The 22,738-nt window shown below is 48.9% G+C and overlaps 1 protein-coding gene across 2 annotated transcripts; it reads right to left on the reverse strand.

Annotated features, from left to right (window-relative positions):
* Positions 1 to 4,490: 4,490 nt before the first annotated feature.
* On the reverse strand, positions 4,491 to 22,567 carry NSFL1C (NSFL1 cofactor). 2 transcript variants are annotated; one of them, XM_035123270.3, is made up of 9 exons: positions 22,436 to 22,567; positions 19,770 to 19,867; positions 15,216 to 15,290; positions 12,378 to 12,543; positions 11,661 to 11,753; positions 10,443 to 10,552; positions 10,147 to 10,284; positions 6,263 to 6,427; positions 4,491 to 6,127 (listed from the first exon to the last, which is right to left on the reverse strand). In XM_035123270.3, exons 1-9 carry the CDS (start codon positions 22,535 to 22,537, stop codon positions 5,965 to 5,967), a joined length of 1,110 nt encoding a protein of 369 aa, XP_034979161.1. In that variant the 5' UTR covers positions 22,538 to 22,567; the 3' UTR covers positions 4,491 to 5,964. The 2 variants fall into 2 exon arrangements, with proteins under 2 accessions (XP_034979161.1, XP_034979159.1); XM_035123268.3 differs by having other exon boundaries at positions 11,661 to 11,780.
* Positions 22,568 to 22,738: the final 171 nt, after the last annotated feature.

The following is a 22,738-nucleotide window of genomic DNA, read 5'->3' on the forward strand; positions in this document are numbered from 1 at the left end:
ACGGTTGAAGGAGCCGAGTATGTTTAGCCTGGAAAAGAGGAGACTGAGAGGAGATAGGATAAGCCATCTTTAAATATCTCAAGGGCTGTCACATGGAAGATGGAGCAAGCTTGTTTTCTGCAGCTCTGTAGGGTAGGACTCGAAACAATGCCTTCAAGTTACAAGAAAGGAGATTCCGACTAAACATACAAAAAAACTTTCCGACATGACAGTGGAGGTTGTACTGTACTCTCCTTCCTTGGAGGTTTTTAAGTAGAGGTTGGATGCGTCGGTTTGCATTTCTTAGTACAGAAAGTATTGATCTGATGTGTAGAGATCTTTCCTATTCTACTTAGAAACCTCCCAGAACACTTTGGAACTATGTGAAAGAAACAGGCAAGGTGGTTTCTGATGTTTGGGTTATTCCTTCCGAGAAGCTTGAGTACAGCTGGTTCTGTTATTCTTTCTATCAAGGTAATACTGTTATATAGTCAGGCCAGGAGGAGACTGGGTTTCACACTTTCTCTATCTCTTTGTTCTGGTGGGTGTTCTGTATATAGTGTTAAGGCTTAGTTTTATTACAAGTTCTTGTTAAGCTAATTAAGTCTGCTGCAACTGGATTTCTTATGCACAGTGCCAATTCTGGAGGTATTGGATTTGTGACCATTATGCTCATTTGCCTTCAGTAGGAGCAGTAAAGCTCTGCTGGATGAAATACAATTGCCTCTGGTCTTTTTTTTGGGGGGGGGGGGATTCTGCAACGTGTTTTAAGTTTTCCTCCACACGCAGGACAAGATGGCCATCGGTCACGGATGGTTTAGCTGAGATGCCTGTATTCCTGGGGGTTGGACTAGATCAGTGTTTCTCAACCTTTTTTGGGCCACGGCACACTTGTTCCGTGAAAAAAATCACGAGGCACACCACCATTAAAAAAGTTAAAAAAATTAACTCTGTGCCGCCCTATATTATAATTATGACTGTAAGAAACACTTGCCAAATATTGCTTTCCGGCGGGTCAGCGCTGCCGAGTTCTTAAAAGATCCGGGTTTCTGATCCACCCCACCCGACCCCACCGTCCCGTATCTTACCCTGTGCGTGTTCTCGGACTTGTGAGAGGACGATTTGGTCTTCATGCCTCCGTGAATTAGCAACAAACTACCTTTTGAATGATGGAGATTGAATATTTTAAAAGTAGCTACTTGAAGTCCGCTCGATTTTCCAGAAAAGAGACACATGCGCGGCACTATTAGCTGGGGGCTGCCATCTTGGCTAAAGGATTCTGGGATGATCCTGTCACGTGAGGCATGGGGAAAATGGAAATAATGAAAGCTGATTGGTCTGTGGAAACTAGAAGGGGCGAAGAAATAGGACGCCCAGGGAGGTGGTTTGCAGCTGCAAAATCGCCCTTCTCGTCGCCGCACGTCGCGGCACACCAGCCAGCGTCTCGCGGCACACTAGTGTGCCGCGGAACAGCGGTTGAGAAACGCTGGACTAGATGACCGTTGGGTGTCCCTTCCAACTCTACAATTCTATGTTTACCACCTCACATGCTTCTTTGGGTAAACCAGACCACAGATTTTGTTTAGAAAATCTGAGGTTACTTCCAGGATACTCACTTACTGAGCATTCACCTTGATCCGTTTGCAGAGAGGTTACAAGACGTCTCAAAGCAAGGGCCATCCCACACTTTCCGGTCAATTTTCTTATGGCAGAAAAGTCCAGGTTTCGGGATGAGCTTGTTTGCGGCTCAATAACACTGCGAAAGAACACTTTAATTCTACAGCTTGAAGGCATGTGGCTGAAAATCACCCCAAAATAACATCAGCCTGGAAGTGCCTGAGACCTCTCTATTACTACTCAGATTTTTAAAATACATAGCAAGGTGCAAGAGGGATTTTCCAAGTTCCCCAGAAGACAGTGGCTAATCCAACCTATTGCATTACAAAGATCAAAAAAGGTTCTCAACCATCCCATTTATTTTAATGGACCTCAGGCAGGTCCAATGTTCTCCAGACTGCACTCCCTTAAACCAGACTTTAAAATCAATTAAATATAATTACAAAAATGGCAGCGTATTGGAAGCCACTAAGCATCCAAAGCCAACATTATTATGTCCCTGACTTTTGATTTTTAGAGGTCAGAATTTTTCAAGTGCTGCCCCAGATTTACATTTTGGTATTGCTTATAGATGCAACAATTTCGGATTAAGGACAGCGTAAAGACCGGGGCTGGGGGTGGGGAGCAGGAGAGCCGCACCCTTTTTGGCATGAATCATGAAAGTTCAAAACACGCTCCAAATAAAACGAGGGTTTTGCACTTTCGGAAATCCAAATGCTGCTCGCGTTTCCATAGCTGCACAAGCAAGGCTGTTTCCAGGAGAATATGGCGTGCTCAGAGCTTCTGTCGAGTGGGAGAGCATCAGCCCATTTCTGGAAGAAATGCATTTAAGATCAGGCTGTTGTGAAACGGTCTTGGTTCCATTCCCATCCTCCTCTCCTTCCTGCTTAAATGTTGTTTTTGTTTTTTGTTCAAAAAAGGCTTGCCTTTGCATTTAGAATAATGCAAGATGATATCTGCCATATCAGGCCAACGGCCCACCCAGTCTAGCATCCTCTGCTCCTAGCGGCCTGCAGGACGAGAGCACCAGGGCACTCTCCCCCCCCTCGTGGTTTCCAGCAACTGGAGGAGATATGTGCACCTCCCACCCACCAGTGGGATGAATATTCCAGCCCTCTTGGGAATATTCTCCATAATCACACATTGCTGGGGGGGAAAGGAGCCCCGAGTGCGGAAAGAACAACCCTCTTGAAACACAGAGGCGGCATTGAGATTTGTTTGCAAGGAAAGCAATGCAGCATCTTCAAAAAAAAAAAACCTCCACAAACCCTTCTTGCAATTCTACCTTTGCTCAAGTCCTGCCTCAGTGTGCCAGCGCCACCCTTGGGCAGAAACCGGGAACGGCAATCCCTCATTACCGCAAGGGCCCATTCAAGCTGTTCCACCTGCCACATCAGTGAGAAACTGATCGTCTTGGGGTGGCAGCACCCACTTTGGAAGTCCCTGCCTATCGCCATTAGGCAAGGACCCGCTGAAAACTCTCCAGGCACGTATTTCAGACTTGTTTTCAAACCGTTAATTTTATCTGCCTTTTATTCAATGTAATATATTTATTGATTTGGTGCAGGTATATATCCTGCCCACCCCACGCCTGAGGAGCTCAAGGTGGCATACATGATTTTCCTTCTCATCTTATCCCCACAAAAGGGGGTGAGGAGAGCCCATAAGTGCCACCCTGAGCTCCTTTGAGGAAGTACGGAATGCAGACAGCCAAGCAAAATACACCTGACCACGGCCACCTGCCTAAAAACAGGCACAGGTGAACCATGTTGTAGATTATTATAGTGGAAAGTGTATGTGGGGCACCTGTAAACTTGATTTCAACATTTTCCCTCCTGACATTTTGACATCTTGGTTGAGAAAGTGACTTAAGTAACACTATTGAGTTAGGGCAATGGCGAACAGAGAACGTCTTTGTTCAAATTCCACAAGCGCATTACAACAGTCCTCATCGTCTGAGGCCGTTCTTTGTGCGGCTCCTCTATGAGAGGTCCGGAGGGTGGCAACACATGGACAGGGCCTTTTCTGCAGTGGCTCCCCATTTGTGGGATGCTCTCCCCAGAGACACTTGCCTGGTGCCTTCATTATACAGTTTTATGCAGCAGGCAAAAACGTTTCTCTTCAACCAGGCCTTGGGCTGATTAATATTCCACGGCCTTTTAAATGTGTTTGCGAGAGGGTTGGGGTCGTTGTTTTGTTTTGAGCTCTTTATTTTGTGCTTTTATCCTGCATTTTCATCTTGTGAACCACCCCAAGATCTTCGGATGAAGGACGGTATATAAATTTAACAAATAATAAAAATAACCAGTGCGACAATTCTATGATTCTATGACAACCAAGGGCTGCCAAGCACTTCGCTGAGCTAGGGAACCAGCCAACAGAAGACTCTCTTCTGATATTTGTACGAAACCTCCACTGCCAAACTGCCCTGCCCTTCACCCAGGTCAGCTGCAAGAGCCCTTCTCTGTCCCTTCCTCCACTGGAAGCAGCCCCCCCCCAACCAAATGAAGTGAATGGGGACATGTGGCAGTGCAGGAGTCCCGTCCTGTAAGATTATTGCTCCTCCTGCAACTCAGGCCTGGACCACCACTTCAACAGCGGCAGAATGGCCCCTACCACATCAAGCTGGAAGCAGAAATGGCGTTTTTAAATGTTCCTGCCTCTTATAGCGACTCCCTTGCAAAGACTGCAACCTATTCTACCTAGCGGGACTGCGATCCCACAACCGCAGCCGAGCAGCACAGCTCCAATCGCAGCAGGCAGGGGCTACGGTAGACACTGCTAACCGAGCTGAGCTCCTCGCTCCCTGTGCTAACCCCCATCCTCACAGACGCTGCCTGCAAAACCGGAGGCTATTCCACACTGCAATAGAAAGGAGCAAACGTTGTCCCGGGTTCAGTTTGGATTTTTAATGCTCACACACTTGTCACAATAATTTACAGAATTCACTGTCAACATCCGGTGTGGATTCATTTAGCCATGAGGGGTGGCGGGTGGGGAATGCCCATGTCTGAACTTTCTGGTGTAGGATAACCGATACCCAAATGGCCGGCAGGACGGACCGGCTTGGATCCAAGCCTTCCTTTTTCTCAAGCCCTGCTCCCATGGAGAGGCTGCTCTCCGTCACCTGACAGAGGAGGGATCATGTAGCGGATGTGAGCTCAAGCACAGCCCACAACTGAGGAGCAGAGCTGAGAACAGGCATGGAGGTTTTCATCCTGCGCCAAACTTTTCCATGTGCGCCCCTTTCCAAGGGAGGAGAAATTTAGTGTGTTTCCTGGGGCACTTGGCGTCGCAGCCTTTGCCTACCTGGGGCCAACCAGATGTTTTGGACTCAGCTGGAGGGACCCAGAAAGGCAAAGGCTGCCTGCGTTATCAAGGGAGAGACCTTCTTAAGAAAGACCTGAGAAAGAACAAAGGCAGATGAAACAGAATGAGGAACAGTGGGAGGCAGCTGATGAATTATTTTCTTTAAAAAAACAGAAGAAGGTGGGGAGGACACCCCTGGATCCAAAACTGAGATGAGTGACAGATTGCAGCCGTACTGATCTTCAGAAAGTATGAAGTCACACACTCCAAGCCAAGCCCTTCCCCATACCTAAGAGGCTTCAAAGCCCGATCAAAATGTGGGTCTCCTCTTTTTACGAGCCCTTCCTTTTATTTAGCACGCCGGAAGGAGGGGGAAAACACCCAAGGGCCACGCATCCCAGGCTTTGCACTCGGAGACCCCTCACTTAAGAGTGGCTCATTTTCAGGATATGGGGGGGAAGACACTTTGAAGGGAACTGCCTGCTCTTTGCGGTACTATGAGAGCCTGGAGGGACAGGAGAGTAGATGGCAAGATTGTGCTACAGACGGGACGCTAGATTATTTGAGGAGGGAAGGTCTGGATTCCTCCTAATGCCCACAGCTTTCACCCATATTCAAGACAGAAATACCCTACAGACTTGGTTGGCAACAGAGAAGAGATGCCCCCGGTTTGGGGGTCCACTTTATTTAACACACCGACAAATCCTGGAGCTGCTACCCCTGGAGCTGGAATGAGGGGAGGAAGCCATGCACCCCCCCCTTGAACCTTACCTCTCCTTTCTGCCCCATAAGTGATCCAGGGGGAGTGTGTGGCAGGCACAACAGGTAGCTGCTGCTCCTTTTTAAAAGTTTGTGTTTGGTTTTAATTATTATTATTATTTTTTAAAGTCCATGGATCAGCACAAAGAAAACAAAACAGTGGGAAACGCAACTAAAGAGTCCAACGCAAGAGCTTCGAACCCAGCACTACGAGGCGGCCGCGAGACTGCCCTTCCTGCCCGGAGAGCCGCCCCGTAGGAGGCTATAGGGTGTGGGCAGGCAGCCACTGGGCAGGTTCCCTTATATTAACCTCTGGACGATGACGGCGTTCAGTAGGTTGGCTTCCTTCAGGGTCTGGTCCTCATCCGTCAGCTCTTTGTTGGGGAAAGTGGTCATGAGGACAAAGCTCGTGGCAGCCATAGCAGGCCTGGCGTCCGCTATGAAGAGCCTGACATCGCGGATCCTGCAAAGGGAGGGGGAGGAAAACGAGACGCGTTGGACCTCTTCCAACCTCCCACCCACCCACCCACCCCACCCCCGGCAGCTAGGTTCCCATATTTGTAACTCCCTTTGGCAGCAAGCTCTGCCTCGGTGGTACCTGTGACTGTGGTTGAATTTCTGGACCAGCCGCCCCCCGTCCGCCAGCCGGATCTGGATGCTGGTGGTGGGCTCTGACTCATCGATGGTGATGGAGGAGCTGGCTTTGGCTTCGTTTTCCGCTTGCTGCGATGGGGAGCCTCCGCCCATCACCTGGGGGGCAGTGCTGAAGGAGGAGGAGGGAGGAGGAAAGGTTTGCACTGGGGAGCAGGTGGCAGGTTTGGGAAAGACTAATGCAGGCCCCCCCCCCCAACAATAAACCTGGCGACTGTACACAGTTACTCGATGGACATAAAGGGGCAGCTTCAGAAGACTTATTAACCTTTGAAATTTGGGTTTGGAGACCCAAGCACAGTGGTACCTCTACTTACGAATTTAATGCGTTCCGAACGCACATTTGTAAGTCGAAAAAATTTGTAAGTCGAATCCCATAGGAATGCATTGGGAGAAAAAATTCGTAAGTCGAAGCAACCCTATCTAAAAATTCGTAAGTAGAAAAAATCCTATCTAAATTGCATCCAAGATGGCGGATGGAGCTCCGTTCGTAAGTAGAAAAATTCGTAAGTAGAGTTATTCGTAAGTAGAGGTACCACTGCAATTGTCAAAACGAGACTGGTCACAACCATTCATGAACCAGGTGAAACTACTCTTAAGAGATCTGCTGCATTGGACCAAAATCTTGCCCAGCATTTCACTTCCTAGTGCAATAATCTTTGGAATGAAACAAAGGATATAGGATGAATTTAAAAAGAAATTGTCTCCATCAAACCTGCCCACATGACGCTGACACAAATACCTTGCACGTACCCTATGGAAAAGAATGAAAGTTTACTACTCCCCTCAGCCCCCCATCTTCCCACCTCTTTCCCCCCAAGCTTATACCATATACAACATTAATGTCTCACATTAACTGATCTGCATAAAGGACTTGGGAAAACGATCTGAAAATAGAGACGATGTATGGATTTTTGCTACCCAAGAAAACCTTTTAATAAAAACAAGTTTTTAAAAGGTGAAAAAAGAAATGGTGTGCTTCAACATCAGCATCTGCAGCCATACTATTTTACCCACAGTTTAAGAAAATGTGATCATCGGATGAAGGGCAATATAGAAATTTAATTAAAAACAACACAAAACAACAACAAGGGCTGTGGGGGAAGAACAAGCCAAGAAGACAACTGGAGTTGTCTTCAACTCCAACTGGTGATATGATAGCCATGTTCAAATATATAAAAGGATGTCATATAGAGGAGGGAGAAAGGTTGTTTTCTGCTGCTCCAGAGAAGCGGACACGGAGCAATGGATTCAAACTACAAGAAAGAAGATTCCACCTAAACATTAGAAATAACTTCCTGACAGTAAGAGCTGTTTGGCAGTGGAATTTGCTACCAAGGAGTGTGGTGGAGTCTCCTTCTTTGGAGGTCTTTAAGCAGAGGCTTGACAGCCATATGTCAAGAATGCTTTGATGGTGTTTCCTGCTCTGCAGGGGGTTGGACTGGATGGCCCTTGTGGTCTCTTCCAACTCTATGATTCTATGGAGTACCTGCAGGGCTGTTTGCAGGCAGAATTGTTGGTGTCTGCATACAGAAGATGAAGGTTCAAATAACTGGCCTGTCTGGACAGCTTGCAAACTCTCCACCTAATTCTACTCTGGAGAATAAATCCTGCACTCCAAGGGCAAGTCACAACTGCAACACCTCCCACCCCAGGACACTGAGCTACAACTATGTTAACAATGTTCGCAAACATTCTAACCACTGAAAAGTGCAGTTAGCCGCTGAAAGCTGGAAACAATTGCAGTTTGCTGTGGGAGAAGTGCCTAAATGCATTTACAGTGGTACCTCTACTTACGAATAACTCTACTTACGAATGTTTCTACTTACGAATGGAGCTCCGTCCGCCATCTTGGATGCGGTTTAGATAGGATTTTTTCTACTTACGAATTTTTAGATGGGGTTGCTTCGACTTACGAATTTTTTCTCCCAATGCATTCCTATGGGATTCGACTTACGAATGTGCGGTCGGAACGCATTAAATTCGTAAGTAGAGGTACCACTGTACTTAGAAGTCAGCCAACTTGTTTCAGCGGAGCTTTACTCCATGTTAAATTTGGACTGCACTGCAGCCTTAATCAGCGAAGTATTTCAAACACTGCCTTGAGGACAGGTGGGCAAAATTCCAAAGTAAAAGAAATGTGCTTTAGGCACCTGGTTCCGCATATAAATTTGCTAACTGCAACATTCATACATGCAATTTTCAGGGTCAGAAGTGGCTGGCCTGGTTAACAGGGGCATCCAGCAGACTTATCCAGCAAAGAAGGACGAGGAAGCAATTACTGCCAAGAAGACAAGAGCCACAGGAATCTGAAATGGGATCATCTCACTCCCTGCCTGACCTGGTGTATTTCTGGCACAGGACTTCACAGCTGATGCCCAGCTTGCAATGCAGCGCTTAGGCCGTTCACTATTAAATTCAACATTCCAGATCATATTACAAGTAGACCGGACAAGCAGAGAGAAACTAGGCAAGTTTTGCCTTATTTGAATATTTATAGAATTTGAGATTTTACTATTAAAGGAAGGGCAGCAGAATTGCTGCAGGAGAAGGAAGGAGGAATGATGTGCATGACTGGTGACTGGGAGCAGCTGCCGGGACCATACAAGACTGGTTCTAAAAGACCTACACTGGCTCCCAGTACGTTTCTGAGCACAAAGTGTTGGTGCTGACCCTTTAAAGCCCTAAACGGCCTCGGCCCAGTATACCTGAAGGAGTGTCTCCACCCCCATTGTTCAGCCCAGACACTGAGGTCCAGCTCTGAGCGCCTTCTGGTGGTTTCCTCACTGTGAGAAATGAAGCTACAGGGAACCAGGCAGAGGGCCTTCTCAGTGGTGGCTTCCGGCCTGTGGAACGCCCTCCCACCGGAGGTCAAGGAGATAAACAACTATCTGACTTTTAGAAGACATCTGAAAGCAGCCGTGTTTAGGGAAGTTTTTTAATGTTTGATGTTTTATTGTGTTTTGACTATTCTGCTGGATGCCGTTCAGAGTGGCTGGGGAAACCCAGCCAGGCGGGCAGTGTATTAATAATACTAATACAGTGGAACCTCGGTTTTTGAGCGTCTTGGAAGCCAAACGTTTGATAACCCAATTGCCGAAAACCCTGAAGTAATTGCTTCCATTTTTGAATGTGCCTCATAAGTCGAATGGCTCCCGAGGCGTGTTTTTCAATTTTCACCACAGAAACTGCCGACAGCCCTTTGCGCCTTGGTTGTCGAACACTTCGGAAGTCAGATGATCTTCTGGAACGGATTACATTCGACAACCAATGTTCCACAGCACTTATTATAAATAATAATAATTATCATAATTACCTGAAGGCAGCCTTGTATGGGGAAGTTTTTAATGTCTTAAAGGTACAAAGGTAAAGGGACTCCTGACCGTTAGGGTCCAGTCGTGGACAACTCTGGGGTTGCGGCGCTCATCTCGCATTATTGGCCGAGGGAGCCGCCGTACAGCTTCTGGGTCATGTGGCCAGCATGACTAAGCCGCTTCTGGCAAACCAGAGCAGCGCACGGAAATGCCATTTACCTTCCCACCAGAGCGGTACCTATTTATCTACTTGCACTTTGATGTGCTTTTGAACTGCTAGGTTAGCAGGAGCTGGGACCGAGCAACAGGAGCTCACCCCGTCATGGGGATTCGAACCGCTGACCTTCTGACCAGCAAGCCCAAGCGGCAGAGTGCTTTAGACCACAGCGCCGCTGTGCTTTAATTTCCTTTTGAACCTTTACTTGGGCGCTTCTGTCAATGAAGACTAGAGGCAGCCGGGCCTTTTTGCAAAAGAGAAAAGAGGCAAGGAGGAAATGCTCAAACGCTGACTGCTCACCTGCCCAGTTTCTGCCCTTCCCCAGTGAAAGCCCTGAAGGCACCTCTGGGTTTTGAGAAATCCTCGTCACGGTGGTCCTCCAAGTCCAAGTTCACCTGCCCGCCGCGAGCCAACCGGCGAAGCTCCGCAGGAACCTCCCTGACAAAGGAAAGCAGAGGGAGGCAACTCAAGAAAAAGGACCAGCCAACCTTACCCTTCTCTGTGGTAAGATGGAGCGAGGGAGCATCCCAGGGAGTAAGATGTCTGGTGCAGCCAGTTACCAAACACTGGCCCACATCCCAGAGCACCGTCATTACCCTCTGCGGATGGATTCCAGGAACTGGGAGTTGGATGGGTCTTGGTAGCTCCTCAGCTCTCCGCTGTCCAGGCTGAACCCACTCTTCCACAGCTTCAGGACCACGTGCACCTGTAAAATTAGAAGTCTTTCCACCATCTGCAGGGTGTCTCTCCCAGAAAATCACACTGCTGCACATCTGCGCCCGTTCAAACCAGGGAGTGAGGTTGGCATGCCAGGCTGCAGAAACTGCAACCCTCCTGGCTTGCCAGAGCTGCTGCCCGGGAAGCCAGCCTTCTCCAACCTGGTGCCTTTGCAATGTTGCTGCAGGAGAGAGACAGCAAGGGAGAGATGGATGGGGAACACCTTTCTCGGCCACGTGCAAATGGCTTCAACTCATGCCGCCAGTCTTGGGCTCAACACACGTGGAGCCCCGCAGGGCGGAAAGCAGCTTGATGGTGCTATTTGGAGCAGCGTGAAGAGAAAGGGTTGTGGGCACCCACCTCTCACAACCTCGCAGCTCCTCTGAAGCAGCAGGTGCCAGGGTGTGTGTATGTATGTGTATATATATATATATATATATATATATATATATATATATATATATATAACCTTGCATGCAAATATGAAACTGTCTTATATCTAGACAGATTGGTCTGTTTCTGCTCTGCCAACCTGGTTCCTGCCAGATGTTTTGGACTACAACTCCCATTAGCCCCATGCTGGCTGGGGCTGGTGGGAGTTACAGTTTGATGCCTCCGGAGGGAGCCTGGTTGCCCCCCCCCCCAAAGCTGGTTCCATATCATCTATGCCAGTGGTGTCCAAACTTTTTTCAAAGAGGGCCAGATTTGATGAAGTGAAGGGCCGTGAGGGCCGACCAAAGTTGTTGACCTTTTTTAGGATTGAAGTTGTTGAGCTTTTTTTATGATTTTACCCCAAAATTGTTGAGCTTTTATTAGGGTTGAAGTTTTTGAGGGTTTTAAAAGGATTTTACCCCTGGAAATAAACTGCCACAGGGGCCAGATTAAACGGACTTTGGACATGCCTGATCTATGCTGAGCAGCAGCAGCAGCTCTCTATGGACTCGGGGGCAGAGTGAGGCCTTTCCTAGATCTCCAATACTAGAGATATCTATCCTGGAGGTGCCAGAGAAAGAAAGCCAGGAACTGAACCCTGGATGGGAGAAATGGGAATCTGGCCAGGTCTCACTACCTCTAGTCCTACTCCTAGCAATACTCACATCCTGGGCAGCGTTCTGCCTCATCTCTGGTGCAACATAAGCAGACTCCTCCTCGGGAGCAGCTCCCAGGCGGTACCCTCCACCTGCAAAGGGCTGCGAGAGAGAAAGGGACTGTGAGGCCTGGAAAAAGCAGGAAAAAGGCAAATGGGTCACCTCCGATCTCAACCTTCATTTGGCGGCCCTAGCAAATACTTCCCCTCCACTAAAAATTCCAAGGATGCCAGCCCTCCTTTTAGGGTGAGTTTTTTGGGGGGAGGGAGGCAGTTCTGCATGAACAACATCCACAGGGAACAGGCTACAGGAGACTGGCTGCATCTGCCTTTAAGAGAGAAGATGCTGCTGATAGCTACTTTCAGTGCGATGACAATGTCTCAGCTCAGTCCATCTTTCTGAAGCCCTGGAGATTGCTTTAACTCCCTTCCCCGAGAGTCCACACTGGCCCCTTCTTGCTCTCTCCATCTACTTCAAGCTTCCAGCCCTCACTTTTTCATTTTTCCCACTTCTCCTCCAACACTCCTCTCTGCTTTATTGACTATTGGTCCTTACTGCTCCTCGCCTCCTCACATTCCCATGTCTTCATCCATGCTGTTTTCTGGAAGGATTTGGCCTCATTCAAGTCCCTCCCACCTGTCTCACTTCTGCGCCAACCACAGCCTTGCTTTACACGACCCCTTCTGCACATTTCATCCAAACAGAATCCCCCCTGGGTGTGCTCACTTTTGGCCTGCTGCCTTCCCCAGGGCTCTTGGCTGCCCTGTCGACAGCCACGGCTCCATGCTCTTTGGCCCCTCGGAACAAGTCCTCAACCAGCTCATTGGGGCTCTTCTTCCTTGGAGGACCAACAATCTGCTGCCCGCTTCGCTCAGAGCCCCCAGCATAAAATCTGAAGAGACAACAGGCTCCTATGATTACATCTTTCTGCTGAAAACCCCCTGGCCGGGGCATGTGAACATACCTGTGCTCAAATTTATTTGCTAATTTTGTTACGTATCTTTTGACGCCAGGCAAAAACACCCCCCTTATTCCAGGCCTTTGGCTAATTAAAACAAATTTTGACTTTTTAAATTGTGTGTGTGTGTGTGTAGCGGAGTATTATTGCTTTTGTTTGCTATTATAGCATGTATTTTTGTGTTTTTATATTGCAAACCAGTCTGTGATCTTTGGATGAAGGGCGGTATGGAAATTTTAATAATAACAATAATAATAATAATTTCAACTCTCTCCTATAGCCAAAGCAAGTCCTGTTCTCAAACTGGGTTAAGTGCACACACACGCTCTCACCCCAACGCCAGCCTAAGAAACAGGTTGCAAGCAGGAAGTAAAAAAAAATACACGTTTGCAATTCTTACTCTTTGGCTGGCTGGCTTGCAGCATTAGGGCCAGAGTGGCATGGGCAGTAATGTTTGCAGATCAGCTGAACACTAGCAGAAGGACCTGACTGGAGGAGGGGGAATCTGTGGCCCATCAGATGCTGGACCGCAACTCCTCTCAACCCTGACCGCTGGCCATTCTGCTGGCAGTTGGGGAGTCTAACAACTTTTGGAAGGCTACAGGCTCCCCACCCCTGAGTCAGGTCTCTGCTCCAGCCGGCCTTTCTTCACTGCTCTGCTGGCCTGGCAGAGTAGACAACAGAGGCAAGGCTAAGAACCCTGCAGCTATGTGCCACATCCTGTTCCCACGGTGGCCAACCAGAAGCCCCAACAGGGAGCTGGCCAGAAGCAGGTCCTCAGTGCAAAAGCAACTCTCCTTAGCAAGTGGGATTCAGAAGCACGTGGCCTCCAACAGTGGAGGGAGAACAGGCTGCAGGTAGCACAGCACTTGTGGACTGGACTTCAGGCACACCTGCCCAATAGGCTGGCCAACACCATTTTACCCAATCGGCCCATGTGACCCTTCAGATTTACTAGAAGCCTCCTCTTGATTATATAAATCATCGGCCACACACAGAGAGGCAGCCTTGGCAAAAGGAGAGAGGAGTTCCCTGGCCATGAGACAATTTAGGAGCTTCGGGTGGTTTCCAGCTTGCACATCCTGTCATTGCAAGGATTTCCACTTGCGCAAGGGAACTCTCTCAGCTTCACACACCCCAACCTTATAGGACTAGGTATGTCAAGAGCTTTGAACACCCCCCAGCTGTTTTTGGACTACAACTCCCATCATTCCTAGCTAGCAGGACCAGTGGTCAAGGATGATGGGAATTGTAGTCCGAAAACAGCTGGAGACACAAGTTTGGGAAACCCTGCTCTAAACTTTCTGTAAATGCTTTCTTCATTCATTCATTCATTCATTCATTCATTCTGCTACAAGACAATCCTGAAAATTATGAATTGGCTTTATGTGCACCAACGCCCACATTTCCCTTATTGTCTCCGGCTATGGTGTGTAGCACAGTAGTTTAAATGACGCCGTGTGTCTGATCTGTGAAGGCTCTCATAATGCTCTGGAATGTGCCTTTCTGGGGGCTCCTCCCTTTCACTGTTTTACTGTGAGAGCTTGTACATTTCCTAACATACACATCCCAGGGATTCTCAGATATGTCCATGGGAATGTGAGCTCTCTTTTCTTTTCAAGGCCAAGCTCCTAGACCTCACGTTACCAAGACAGTTGATGCTAATTTTAATCTGCATTTAAGGCTAGTCATACCTCGGTTTGAGTATGCCTCGGTTTGAGTATTTTCAGTTTAAGTACTCTGCGGACCTGTCTGGAAAGGATTAATCCACTTTCCATTATTTTCAATGGGAAAGTTCGCTTCAGGCTATGTACAGACTTCCGGAACCAATTGTGTTTGTAAACCGAGGTATCACTGTGCTGTTGTTTTAATTTTCCGATAGCCTTATTATTGTTATTTTTCCTTACTGATAATTTTGCCTTACAATTTTTGTAAACGGCTTTATTGTTTCTTTGCAATCAAGCAGCGTATGAATTTCATGACATAAATAAATAAGATATACTTGACATTGTGTGATCAATGCTCAGTGAGATGTCAAAGGGGAGCTGATCAAGAACCCCAGAGGCTGCAATGCCCCACAAAGCTGTCTCTGCTCTTCCTTATAACTAGCAATACCAGGATAAATTACACAAATAGTAGAAGAACAAGCTATTCAAAGAAAGAAAGAAAGAAAGAAAGAAAGAAAGAAAGAAAGAAAGAAAGAAAGAAAGAAAGAAAGAAAGAAAGAAAGAAAGGTGTGTAATTCATACAAGCAACAGACTTAGGCTTTGCTTGGTGGAGAGTCTCTATTTATCTATTAGCACAGAGCAAACACAGCCCTGTTCCTGTCAGGGTAACAATACACTCGCCTGCTCCTCCCCCTAAGAAGAAAGAGCCACAACCACCTGCTATGCAAGATTCTGGAATGAAAGTGCTTTAAACAATGGCAGGGGAGGTCATGCCCTCCAAGAGCAGGACTCCCAACAGCTGCCTCAACAGAGAGCCCCCGCCCAACACAGACATTTCCATAGCAGCCTCAGCCTGCAAAATAGAGGGACTTTTCCCACCCCAACTCCTCCTTTCCCGATAAATCAGGGGGAAAGTCAGGCATTCAAATGTCAACAAACCTTTGTCCTTCCTCCTCCTCCTCCTCCTCCTCCTGAGCATGGACAAGGTCTCGGAATGACGTCACCCTGTGGTCACTGGCGAGACAAAAGGAGACACGAGTCTGCCCCAGGTCCCTCTGATGCAACTGCAGCACCAAAAGCACAGAGCATTAACTGGGAGCACAGAAGACGAAGTGGAAGGGCCAAACAGGTGCCCAAAGGATAACGTTTTTAAATACAAAGCAGCTTGCTAGAGATGTGACGGTCTAGTTCACGGGTGTCAAACACAAGGCCCGGGGGCCAAATCCGGCCCGCCAGACCTCCTCATGTGGCCCGCCGAGCGCCCCAGCCAGCGGGACCCAGCAGTGGGACCTTGCTGCTGAAGCGCCGCGCCGACAAAGCGCCGACAAACAGCTGGGGCCGGGGGAGGGGTAGAAAGGCGGCCAGAGCAGCGCCGCACAGAGAGTCCCGAGCCTCGGCGATGCAGCAGTGCTCTGTAGCACTTTGAATCCTCCTCCTGCCACGGCTCGGCGCCTGGAAACGGCTGCTGCTGCTGAAGCAGAGACAAAGCACCCAGCAGCGCCGCGTGGAGGAGGAGGAGGATTCAAAGTGCTACAGAGCACTGCTGCGTCCCAGAGGCTCGGGACTCTCCGCACGGCGCTGCCGGGCACCGACCCGGCAAGCCGCCGCCACCTCCTCCTCCTCTTGCGTCACCTCCTCCTCATCCTGCCGCGGCTCAGCCTCACGAACGTGCAACTCTGAGGCTTTACGCACTTCTCCTAAAACGGACACCCGCTGCCTCACACTGCACGGGAAATGCTTTTTGCCCCTGGGTCCCTTCGCGCTCTTTTCTGGTGCTGAATCAAGGCGGTGACCCCCCCTTCCCTTTCTTTCTTCCTCTCTCTCGTTCTTATTCTTTCTTTCCCTCTCCTTCCTTCCTTCTTTATCTCTGTCTTCTCTCCCTCTTTCTTTTTCTTTCTTTCTTTATTCCTTCTTTCCTACTCTTCTTTCTCTCCCCTCTTTCCTTCCTCTCTCACTCCTGCTCCCTCTTTTCTTTCTTTCTTTCTTCCTTACTTCCTTTCTTCCTTCCATCCTTCCCATCTTTCTTCCTCTCCCTCATTCTTATTCTTTCTTTCCCTCTCCTTCCTTCCTTTTATTGTGGTTCTGTTGGTGTCAGCCGCCCTGAGCCCGGTTTTTGACTGGGGAGGGCGGGGTATAAATAAAAAATTATTATTATTATTATTATTATTCTTTATCTCTGTCTTCTCTCCCTCTTTCTTTTTCTTTCCTTCTTTATTCCCTTTCTGATTTCCTACTCTTCTTTCTCTCCCCTCTTTCCTTCCTTAATCTCTCCCCCCCACTCCCTCTTTTCTTCCTTCCTTCCTTCCTCCCCTCCCCTCCCTCTCCCTCTCCCTCTCCTCAGAAACATAGGATGCTGCTTTATACTTCTGGCCCTTAAACCCTGGAACCAGGAGAACAGCTCCAGTGAGTCAACCTCAGCCAGTCCCTTTGGGGAAGGGTGGTGGCTCACTGGCAGAACATCTGTCCTGCATGCAGAAGGACCCCAGCATCTCCAGGTACCAGTAGCTCTGCAAAGCTCCTGTATGAAACCCTAGCGAGCCTCCACCACCCAGTGCAGTTACCAAAAATCATTTTTCAATAAATTGTACAATAATTGTACATTTGAATATCTACTTGCCATTATTCTGGCTATGTTAGTTATTACTTACATTATTACAAAAAAACAGTAATAATTGAATGCAGTGACAATAATTTATGATAATAAAGAGTGGACACATAGTCCTACAGATACAACCGGCCCTTTGAGGGTGACCAAACTGCTGATGCGGCCCCCCGATGAATTTGAGTTTGACACCCCTGGTCTAGTTAGTACAAAAATCTGGAAAAACTTCAATTCCTCCCATTTTCCCTGGTACCCCTTCCCCATTTTTTCAGGGTGTTTCCTCCCAGGCCTTCACATCTCCATGTTTATGACAACTGATTACTAAAATGCCAAACGTTGTTAAGGACAGTGTGGTATAAGGGATGATCTTCCATCCTGCAAGGACTCATGCCGCCGCCGCCCCCCCCAAAAGGAGTACAGCACATTTTTGTGAGCTCTGACAGACCTGATGGATTCCTGCCACTAAAGGACAGGCTACCCCCCACACACCCCCATCAACAGGAGGGCAGGTTTTGCTCTTATCCCAAGTACCCTTAGGGGCACTTTGCATTTCTGGGGGAAGTAAAGGGGATACATTGCACGAAACTGGTTTAAAGTTCAAATCGCAGGAGCTATTTCAGAATTTTGGGGCAGGCAACGTATCCCACTCGCCCCTAGGCCTCAGCCAGCATCGCACACTTCCAAGTGCACGGGGTTGGACTAGATGACCCTTGTCCCCTTCCAACTCTAAGATTATATGATTCTAAGTGCCCAGCTAGGCCGTCCAATGCTCACCCACTCTCTTCCCCCCACAGAACAACTGCCATGAGAACCAGAGACGCCAGTAGGGCATCCTGCCAGGCAGCGCCTTCGCTTCTTTCTCTTGTGGCAAGAGCAGGCTGCCTCCTCCCTCCCTCCCTCCTTGCACTGAGTTGCACCCAGGCAAAATGGAGCCGCCTTGCCTGGCACTCCAGAGGGTGGCTCCAAGTGGCAGGACACAACTGGCAGCTTCATGGAGGCGGGTGGCACCCTGGGGCTCCACATTTCCATGCATAGGGCCATGTGGCGCCCTGGCCTCCTCAGACTGTGCTCCTTGGTCACAGCATAGTGTGGCAGAAGGTTGGGAACTGGTTTTAGGTGGGCAGAGCAGGAGCCACAACTTTGCTCACCATGCAAGGGACCATCATCTTCTAGCAAGCATCATCTTCCTGAGTTTGTAGTTGGGGTGCCTGAACCCCACCACCCCAATTCGCACTGCACTTTCAAGGCATTCTATGCACTCCTGAAAGTCAAAACGTCCAAAGACAATCCGAAATCTGCAGGCAGATAGTAGGGCTGCGTGATATATCGATATAGCGCCCGGAACCAGTCGCAAATCACGACGTGTGTTAGTGCTGGGCGATGTAGCGCTCAAAACCGGTTTCAAGTCCGTATCATGATAATGGTTTCATAATTTCTGAACTGGCAATATACTGCGAATCACGATGTGTGTGCTATGCAAAAATCACAACGAGGGAAAAACTGTGAAGCCAGCTAATGCCTCCACATCAGCATATTGTGATGTTTAGCTGGTGAAATTTCAAGAAGTTGAAAACCAGGTACAGTGGTGCGGTGCCTCGCTAGACAAATTTAATTCGTTCCACAGGTCTATTCTTATGAAAAATTCGTCTAGCGAATCCCATAGGAATGCATTGATTTTTTTTTGCCCATAGGAATGCATTAATTGAATTTCAATGCATTCCTATGGGAAACCGTGATTCGCTAGACGAATGTTTCGTAAAATGAATTCGTCTAGCGAGGCAACCTTCGCTAGAAAAATCCTTTCTTTAAGCGAAAATTTCATCTTACAGGGCGTTCGTTAAGCGAGGCACCACTGTATCACCCAACTCTAGCAGATGGCCCGCTACGCTCCAAAGGCTCATGGTGGATACTAATGTATTCCCTTACCTCGTTCTTTCTTTCCTCAAGAATGTGAAATTCACTACAGTTACACCTAGGCTAGAGAGGGGGACAACTGAGCATGCTCAAACTCTTTCTCTCAGTGACTGCATGACTAAGCAGAAATGTGAAAGCAGGTCAGGCTGACAGCCCAAAATGTTGCTGTTTGGTCTGCTTTCTGCACCTGAGTCCATGCCAGCTCTTTTTGTGAGAAGCACTGGAAAACCTGTTTCCACGATCCCATTCCTCCCTCCACCCAGTTTAACACACAATAGTTGACACGATGAGGATGCAAATTGTAACAGCAGCCAACCAAATCATGTGGCAGTAACATAAAAAAAAACCCCACAAAGCAATCCCTCCTAAGCAGGGTCATGATGAGAAAGGTGTTGGCCCACTGAGCCTTCTCGAGGAGCAGCTCTCAGGGAGGGGCTTTTCCCAGCCTCAGCTGATTAGATCCTGTTAACTGGGGATGCATATGACTAAAGCTGAGGCATTGTGCATGTCAGAATATGTGCCCCGCTAAGCTGCAGCACATCCAGCATAGCAGCCTCGGCATCTGGTGGGCACCAAGTTGGGGAAGGCTGCAGCCATAGTGGGAATGTAGAAAACATTCCACAAAACACATGTACACAAGGAAGAGAGCGCTGCTGCTTCTTCCTCTGCTCCAACACAAAAGGGAACTGTTTTTACAACCCTTTTTGCCATGCTGAAACCTCCCTGAGAATAAAAAGGACTTGAGAGGCATGCCTAGATTACACATTGTGGGCTTACCCCCATTGCCCAATAGACCCAGAGTGCGGCGCGGGTGGGAACTGCAGGTCCATGAACGCTAGAGATCCCTAGCGGGGTGTTCTCTTGGCCTCCCCAGCAAGTTACCACTTCCCAGGGTTCCTCTGTGGGAAGGAAGTTCTGGCAGTTGCACGCCAGCTTGCAATATAGACATGCTCCAAGATGAGCCCGTTTGACCTCACCTGGGTGCAGTGCCTCGGGTAACAGAGCTGGGAGCTGGCTGTGGGAGCGTGATGATGTCTTCGTCACCTCCATCTTCATAGAAACTGGCCAGGGCAATCTGAAAGGAGGGACACACAGCTGTTTTTGAGAGCAAGCACCGTAGTTTAGTGCCACCCGGGAGGGAGAGAAGACAACTGTCAATAACCTTGTGGTGACTTCTGTACCATATACCATGCCAAATAGGTGGGAAAGTACAAAAAACTCCCTTGGCCTGGGTAAGTTTGTGGTGCTCTCCAACCTTCTCACTGCTGCTTTGGTTTGGAATTCCCATCAGCCCCAGCCAGCAAGTATTGAATCTGATTAAAATATAATGTATTCCAAGACACCATGCAATATGGGAACATGGCACCACCACACAGAATTCCTACCTGGCAACATGTTCATGCAAGGGAAATTGTCGTTTACCTGCTGTAACATGTCAAGTAGCCCTAAAGCATTGGAAAGAGAGCTCCTCTCAGAGAGACACTTGGAACTGTTCTCCGTTAAGTGCCAAATTATTACAGTTTTGCTGAAAAATACCAGGTGCCTGTTCACCAGAGGCCATTCCTTCTGGGCAAATACCTTGCAAATCCCAGGGTTCAAACAGTGTGGTGGAACATGGATGTCAGTGGGCAATCTGAAGTTTATGGGCTCATATGCAAGACTGTTCTGTGCTATAAATTTATAAGCATGCTAAAATAGATGGAAGATCCAGAATGGGTGTTTGAAACAGTATGCCGGAAGTTAGCCTGTGACTTTCTCAGCCTGCGGCACCTTCATAATTGGAACATTCGGGTTAGTCTTGGAAGCCAAAGTGCTGTAGGTGAGAAACCAGCTCTACCTGAAGCACAAGTTGCCTAGCTGCAATTGGTGTCAAGCTGATCAAAGTATTACATCTCCAGCTGTGGCTAACACCAGATTACTTGACTATTTAGTAGGAAAACTAAAAATCAGCCTCCCCTCCAACAGTTAAAGGAGGAGCTTTTCCGCTAGTACATATTCTTTCTTCCATTGATGTAATATTTTTCCTTGGGTCCTCCTGATCCACTATTTGGGAGCTACTGGGTTAAGGTACCTGGATTCTGGAAGGTGAACTTTTAAGAGAAAAGAGGGATAGAAATTTACTTGCAACTTCCAGCCAGCATTCTAAAAAAGGGAAGAGCGAGCAATGATGACAGGCTACAAATGGGCAGCAATGAGAACTTCTCTCCATTCTACTGCAAAGCAAGTCAACAAACGGTGGCTTCTTTAGCAGAATGGAGCCCACTGAGCTAAGCCAGCCTTCAACAATCTAGTGCCATCCAGATGTTCTGGACTACAACCAAACTACAGCTCCCATCAGCCACAGCAGCCTGCACACTGATGGCAATCATAGCCCAAAACACATGGAGGGCACTAGGCTGGCAAAGGTTAAGCTAAGCCAAAAGAATATGGTAATATTTTACACACTCAAAAGTCTTGACCCTTGAGGGAACGACTCTGCTGGAAGAAGGAAGATATTGTATAGGGCAGGCATCCCCAAACTCTGCCCTCCAGATGTTTTTGAACTACAATTCCCATCTTCCCCGGCTACTGGTCCTGTTAGCTAGGGATCATGGGGGTTGTAGGCCAAAACATCTGGAGGGACGCAGTTTGGGGATGCCTGGTATAGGGAATACAGTTTTGTATGGGGGAAGAAGAAAAATGTGTCATGAAGAGGAGGATGAAGGAGAAAGAAGGAGAACTTAAGAGCCTGCTGGATCAGACCCAATGGCCCATCTGACCCAGCATCTTGTTCTCACAGAGGCCAAACAGATGCCCCCCGCTTTGCAAAACCTGCAAGCGGGACTCTTATCACAAGAGCAACTCTCCCCCACTTTCCAGCAACTGCATCCACAAGCATTGCCGCCTCCATGGATTCCTCCAGTCCTCTTTCCCAAGCCATCCAGGCTGGTGGACACCGCTGCCTGCCTCCTGCAGAGGCGAGTTCCACAGGTTAGGCAGTGCTGTGGGAGGGAGGGAGAGAGAAAAGAAAGGCGGTCCTAGAGGCAAAGGAAGGGGGGGAGGGACCACAGGAGGGGGATACAGGGGGAGGGGAGCATTTCTGTACTAGGACCATTGTCCAGGGCAGTCCAGCTGTGGGGGGGGGATATAGGGCAAGTGGTGGAGGGAGAAAAGAGTGAGAAGGGGGAGAGCAGGGGAAGAGGAAAGGGGGGAGGGGAAGGTGGTGGGGAGAGGAAAAGGGAAGGGCAGTGGTGAGGGGTAGGGTAAAAGGAGGGAGGGGAGGAAAAGAGGGAAGGAGGGGGTAGGGGAAAAGAGGGAGGACAAGTGGGAGGGGGTGAGGAAAAGGGGGCGGGGAAGATGGTGGGGAGAGGGAGGGCAGGAGAGAGGAAAAGGGGAGGGCAGGGGTATGGGGGAAAGCAAATGGAGGAAGGGGGGGCAGGAGAGAGGGGTAGGGGAAAAGGAGGGAGGGAAGGAAAAGAGGGCAGGAGGGGGGAGAGGAAGAGGAAAAGGGGGAGGGGAGGGCAGGAGAGAAGGGAGAGAGTCCAGGCGGCCCATTCGGGTCTCGGGTGTTAAGAGGAGAAAGGGGGGAGAGGCGCTGCTGCTGCTCCTTCTCCCCCCCCCACCCGGGAAGCGAGGGGGCGCCCCCTCCCCGGCCGAGGGTTACCTGCAGATCCCCGCCAGCTGACTCCAGGAAGAAGCGCGCTCGCTCCTCCTCGGCCCCAGTCACGGCCACGAACTCCCTCAGTGCCTCCTCCCGATCCGCCATCTTGCCCCGGTGCAACCGCCAAAGCGCTCCGGCCCGGTCGCCGCAGCCGCCTCGGAGCTCAGCTTCCCGCTTCCTGCCTTACTTCCGCCCTCTGAGCGAGGGAAGCCTTTCGTTCCGCCTCGCTCGTGGCAACGCTCAAACCGCTCCGGGTGGAAACGAGCGAGAGAGATGGGGGGAATATTAAAGCTCGCAGAGCGCCCC

The sequence above is a fragment of the Zootoca vivipara genome, chromosome 7 (genome assembly GCF_965207765.1).
Source record: "Zootoca vivipara chromosome 7, rZooViv2.hap1.1, whole genome shotgun sequence".
NCBI classification, from domain to species: Eukaryota; Metazoa; Chordata; class Lepidosauria; order Squamata; family Lacertidae; genus Zootoca; species Zootoca vivipara.